The sequence below is a fragment of the Cebus imitator genome, unplaced genomic scaffold (genome assembly GCF_001604975.1).
Source record: "Cebus imitator isolate Cc_AM_T3 unplaced genomic scaffold, Cebus_imitator-1.0 Scaffold87, whole genome shotgun sequence".
Taxonomy (NCBI): domain Eukaryota; kingdom Metazoa; phylum Chordata; class Mammalia; order Primates; family Cebidae; genus Cebus; species Cebus imitator.
Genome location: NW_016107402.1, coordinates 6,786,445 through 6,792,645, shown reverse-complemented (window position 1 = coordinate 6,792,645; position 6,201 = coordinate 6,786,445). Strand labels below are relative to the sequence as shown.

Sequence of the window (6,201 nt, the reverse complement as noted above, 5' to 3'; positions counted from 1 at the left end):
TTAATTCCCAAAAGAGATAGGGTTTCACTCTGTTGCCCAGGCTGGAGTGCAGTGGCCTGATCATAGCTCACTGCAGCCTCAATCTCCTGGGCTCAAGTGATCTTCCCACCTCGGCCTCCAGAGTAGCTAGGACTACAGATGTGCACCACCATACCTAATTTTCAAAATTTTTTGTAGACAGAGTCACATTATGTCACCCAGGCTAGTCTTGAACTCCCAGGCTCAAGTGATCCCCTGCCCCCCACCAGCCTCAGCCTTCCAATGAGCTGGGATTACAGGTGTGAGCCAGTGCACCTGGCCTGAAGTTTCTTCTTATTTCTATATCCATCATGAAATAAAATAAACTGTCACTTTCCAATTTCTTCGTTTATCTTTGGTTACCAACAAACCTACAGGTGGCTACAGAGTTTAAGCAGAAAATATGATTTACAAAATTCCTTTATTCAATTTGTTAATTGTAATACACTTATACTAGTTTGGAAACTGTGTTATAATTCAAAGCAAAATTCTACCTTCCTTCCATCTCATCTTCCCCACCTCCATCCTACACATCACATTCTTTATTTTGGGTGCAATACTTCCTGAAGTATGCTATGGGCAACTGTCAGTCACTGTGACTACCTGAATTACTGAATCAACTGTCCAGAGTGACATTTAATTGTGGCTGTGGAAATCATTAGACTCTATCATTTTCAGACCAAATGTCCCAAAGAAAATGAGAATTTGAATTGTTTAAAAATAATCAAATATATGAATGACTTCTGAGAAATATATACAAAAATACTTCAAAAAATTAGAATCATTTTTTGGGCACACATATATGACGTGTCCTCCTCTCAATGAGATGAGTTTTTTTAATGACTACTAGTAATTCACATAAATGTTCATTCATTGTCAGTCTTATCCATATCAAATCATTTTTTTCTTTTTTTTTCTCCCATGTTTTCATTCTAAATGGCAGATGAAGATTTGAAAATGCTTCATGTATAGGTCCCTAATCTCTTATTCATAATTAAAATCCAAATGGCAAATTTTGACTTGAACTGTAAAGAGACTATTTATAATCTTCATTTATCCACCTTAGAATGAATCTTCATATATTTTGCCATAGAAATACTATGTTTGATCACGTGGGTGCTACTACAGACACTGCTGGGTGTATTATAAAATATGTAGGATATATACTTATTGCCTTGCTAAAATCCAAAATATTCTGAATTCTAAATCACATCTGTCCCCAAGGGCTTCATATATGAAACTCACATCTGGATCTCGGTCTGAATGGGAAGAATGAGTGTAAAATAGCTTTCCCCATCTCTAAATTAGCATAAGAAGCAGAAAATGTAGACCTGAAGTCTCTAGTTAGGTGTATAGTACCTGTTTCAAAGTATAATTATATCTTTCTTGATTTCACTTTTAAAACTTAGAGAATACCTATTAGTAAACATAGCATAATATTTTAGATGATTTGTGCTTGAACATATTTGCATTTGCACATAAATAATTTGATTAAGAAATAAGGCTGGGTGCAGTGGCTCATGCCTATAATCTCAGCACTTTGGGAGGCTGAGGCAGGTGGATTGCTTGAGCCTGGGAGTTTGATAGTGACCTGGTCAACATGGTGAGACCTTGTCTCTACAAAAATAAAAAAAAATTAGCCAGGTGTTGTGGTGTGTGCCTGTAGTCCCAGCTACTTAGGAGGCTGAGGTGGGAGAATCACCTGAGCCCAGGAAGTTGAGACTGCAGTGAGCTATCACTGTGCCACTGCACTTCAACCTGGGCAACAGAGTAAGACCCTGTCTCAAAAACATAAATAAACAAATAAAATAATTTGTTGCACATATATGTGAATTATATGTTTTGTCAGTAAAAGCTGTTACCACTAACAATTACAACAATTGCTTATATATCATGCATACCATAATGAACAACTACTGTTCTAGTTTGAAAATTATATAATTTTTTTAAAAATTTCAATTTGCCCTGAAGGAGCAAAAAGAGTAACTGAATAACTCAGATATTATTCTTTAATCCTGATTCAATCACTTATTCTTTCAGAAAATAATAGAAAATTTTAAGAAATGGCATCTACTGGGCTTAAAGACTCATAATCTTCCCATAACCCTACCTCCAGAAAATCACCATTAATACTTCCATCCACAGAAATAATCATTAGAAGCCGGGTGCAGTGGCTCATGCCTGTAATCCCAGCAATTTGGGAGGCCAAGGTGGGCAGATCACTTGAGGCCAGGAGTTCAAGACCAGCCTGGCCAAAATGGTGAAACCCTGTCTCTATTAAAAATACAAAAAATTAACCGGGTGTGGTGGCACATGGCTGTAATCCCAGATATTTGGGAGGCTGAGACAGGAGAACTGCTTGAACGTGGGATTTAGAGGCTACAGTGAGCCAAAATTGGGCCACTGCACTCCAGCCTGGGTGACAGAGTCAGACTCTGTCTCAAAAAAAAAAAAGAATAATCATCAGGGTGAGTCTTATCACGGGCAAAATCACGACTTACCCAACTCTAGATGAAACAATCTGTAAGAGTTCTGATTGTTGGAAATGAAAACGTACTCACCTCCACAACACATTCATAAACTGTGTCATCCAACAAAGAAACCTTGCAATGCATGTTCCTGTGTTTTCTGATTGATTTCTGGGAAGCTTTAAATTCTCTTTCTGCTTTTGATTCAGGGCTTTCTTCTTTTACTTCTATTTTGGAGCACTCTTCAAGTCCTTCTCCTTCCTTAGTTTCAGAATCTGTATCTTCTCTGAGTTCTTCCTGAGCAGGCTACATATCCATGACATCACCAAGTCAGTAATAAAGACATTTCACAAAACATACCATATATGCTTTTACCTATAATAATCTTACCAATAAAAGCACGAACTAAAGAAAAAATATTAAAATAGATGTAGGTGACATAAATATTAAATAATTATTTGTCTATAAAAAATATTATCATCCTCCATAGGATGACAGACTTTGCTATTATTAGAACTTCTTAGCCAAATGTGGTGGTTCATGCCTGTAATCCCAGCACTTTGGGAGGCTGAGGCAGTCAAATCACGAGGTCAAGAGAGTGAGACCATCTTGGCCAACAAGGTAAAACCCCGTCTCTACTAAAAATACAAAAAATTAGCTGGGTGTGGTGGCGTGGGCAACAGAGCAAGACCTGTAGTCCCAGCTACTCAGGAGGCTAAGGCAGGAGAATCACTTGAACCCAGGAGGTGGAGGTTGCAGTGAGCTGAGATCACACCACTGCACTCCAGCCTGGTGACAGAGCAAGACTCCATCTCAAAACAAAACACAACAAAACAAAACCTTCTCAGGTAGGATCGCATCAAGTCAATAAATGAAGGTTTCAGGTAAACCAGAGGACACCAATCTATTGCTCTCAGCATTATATATTCTTCCTGACCATGATATTACGTGCTATTATTAAAGTTTAACAAAACATTATTGTCTCTGCCCCATGCGCCTCAATTTTAGCAAGGTAGCCTTACAAATTGCAAAATAAGATGTGATTTGTTACATATTCTAAATTTTAAATTAATTTTAATTCTAAGAGAAATGCTTAGGACCATTTTATATCATTAAGCAAAGATACGTAGGAGGCTAAAAATTTTAACTACCAGTTAACACCTTTCTACTCAATATTAATAATGTTAAATGCAAGGAAGATTCAACGAACAAAGAGTCTCCTGGTGCAATCTTAAATCATCTTGAAATAACACCGATGGGTAGGACAACAGTTCTGGCGTACATTTTTACTTTTACTTTCTTTTTTCATTTTTTATTTATTTATTTATTTATTTATTACTTTTACTTTCAACACAACAAAACCACTGACAAATTTTTAACTAAATCCCACTAATTCTTTTCTTTTCAAAGAATATGTTACTTCTTTGTGTAACAGTTGGAAAAAAAAATTTTTTTTAAAGAATATACGGTGGACAATTAGGAAAAAAGATTAAATTATTTGACTCCTGTATTAAATACTGGAAGTAATCTAAAAGACTCCTTCCCATCTCTCACAGACCCTTTCACTGCAACCTCAAGGAGGCCCTTTACAGGGCTGTCCTATGTATGCCCACTCTACTGTCTTTCATATCAGTACTCTGGTGTCTTCATAACTTATTACAATAAACAATTATTTTTATTTACTACTTTTTTGTTTCCTAGGTTAAAGTCCACAAGGGTAGAAATCATGTCTGTTTAATAATAATAATAATACCAAACATTTAAACAACAATTACAATGGACCAGTTACTATTCTAAGAAAATTACTTATATGAACTCAATCCTTGTAACTATCCTGTGAGGCAGGTACTGTTACTATATACCCACTTGACAGAGCGAAGATAATAGCACCTGCCCCACAGGGTTCTAAAACTGATGCCAGAGAAAGTAACTTGTCTAGGATCGTACAATTAATAAGTCACATACCAGTCTGGCTTCAGAATCCATAACTTGTTTTTGTTTTTGGTTTTTTTTGAGACAGAGTCTCACTCTGTCACCCAGGCTGGAGTGCAGTGACATATCACGGCTCAAAGCAGCCTCAACCTCTCAGACTCAAGTGATCCTCCCACCTCATCATCCCAGGTAGCTGGGACTACAGGCGAGCCACCACGCCTAGCTAGTTTTTTATTTTTTGTAGAGATGGTGTTTCTCCATGTTGCCCAGGTTGGTCTCAAACTCCTGGGCTCTAATGATCCTCCCGCCTCAGTCTTCCAGAGTGCTAGACTTACAGGCATGAGCCACCATGCTTGGCCCCAAAATCCATGATTTTAAACCTCTTTTTTTTTTTTTTTGATTTTAAACCTCTTTACCATATTGGTAAAAATCCATGATTTTAAACCTCTTTACCTTATTGGTTTTTACTTACCAAGGTACATTCTGCCTAAGGCCTAGCACAAATGGTAGGTTTTCAATAAATATTTGTTGAATGAATAAATAAACAAACATTAAAAATTTATATAGGCTTCCAAAAAAAATCCAAGCTACTCTAGATGAAGACTAATACAATCCTATATATATATACACATATATACTTAAATATAAGTATTATAATATACATTATTGTATAATATAATATAATTATAAATGTTTTAATTATAATATAATTTAATTATAATATAATTATAAATGTATAATATAATATACATTTATATAGAAGGCTCTGATCTACAAGGTTTTGACTATAAATATTAGTTTCCAAAAGGCCTAAAATAGTTCATTACTTTAAATAACATCTCCTTGAAAGTTTATTAACAATATTGTTTCTTTTTCTCCACATGAAAACAAACACCCATGGACAATTTATTCAATTCTGAATTAAATCTTAATGAATGAGATTTCAGTTAAATCTAAAATTAACTTTGTCCATCATCTATGTCAGCTTGAGTACAAATCTATGACCTTTAGACAATACAGACAAGTCCTAATTCAAATGTTAACTAAAACAAGATATGGATTTTCCCCTATATAAAGCTGAAGGAGAAAAAAGCAGTTAAAAACCCCTTGAGGACAGGCACAGTGGCTCACACCTGTAATCCCAGCACCTGGAAAGGCTGAGGCAGGAGAATTGCTTGAGTGCAGAGTTTGAGACCAGCCTGGGCAACAAAGCAAGACTGTCTCTGCAAAAAATTTTAAAAATTAGCTGGGCATGGTGGCGTGCACCTGTAGTCCCAACTACTCAGGAGGCTGAGATGAGAGAATAGCTTGAGCTCAGGAGGCTGAGGTTGTAGTGAGCCATGATTGCGCCACTGAATTCTAGTCTGGGTGACAGAGAGAGATCCTGTCAAAAAAGAAACAAAGAAGAAAATAAATAAATAAGGGGAGGGAAGGAGGAAAGGAGAAAGGGAGGGAGGAAAGGAGGAAGGGACGGAGGGAGGGAAGGAGGGAATTTTAAAAACTCTTGAAAGTACCAGCCTTCCTGAAACAGAATTTAATTCTTTTGGTATTCCTAAAATAAAATGGTATTAAGATAAGTATGGTTTTACCGGGCGCGGTGGCTCAAGCCTGTAATCCCAGCACTTTGGGAGGCCGAGGCGGGTGGATCACGAGGTCAAGAGATCGAGACCATCCTGGTCAACACGGTGAAACCCCGTCTCTACTAAAAATACAAAAATTGGCTGGGCATGATGGTGCGTGCCTGTAGTCCCAGCTACTCAGGAGGCTGAGGCAGGAGAATTGC

The 6,201-nt window shown here is 37.0% G+C and overlaps 1 protein-coding gene across 32 annotated transcripts in view; it reads right to left on the bottom strand.

Moving 5' to 3' along the window:
* The window catches only part of EPB41 (erythrocyte membrane protein band 4.1), a 220,493-nt gene that overhangs the window by 121,267 nt on the left and 93,025 nt on the right, over positions 1-6,201 (bottom strand). For all 32 annotated transcript variants that reach the window (XM_017534791.2, XM_037740733.1, XM_017534786.2 and 29 more), the window contains exon 3: positions 2,580-2,792. In XM_017534791.2, the coding sequence (XP_017390280.1) occupies positions 2,580-2,633 (54 nt within the window). In that variant the 5' untranslated portion in view covers positions 2,634-2,792. The remainder of the gene's footprint in view (positions 1-2,579; positions 2,793-6,201) is intronic.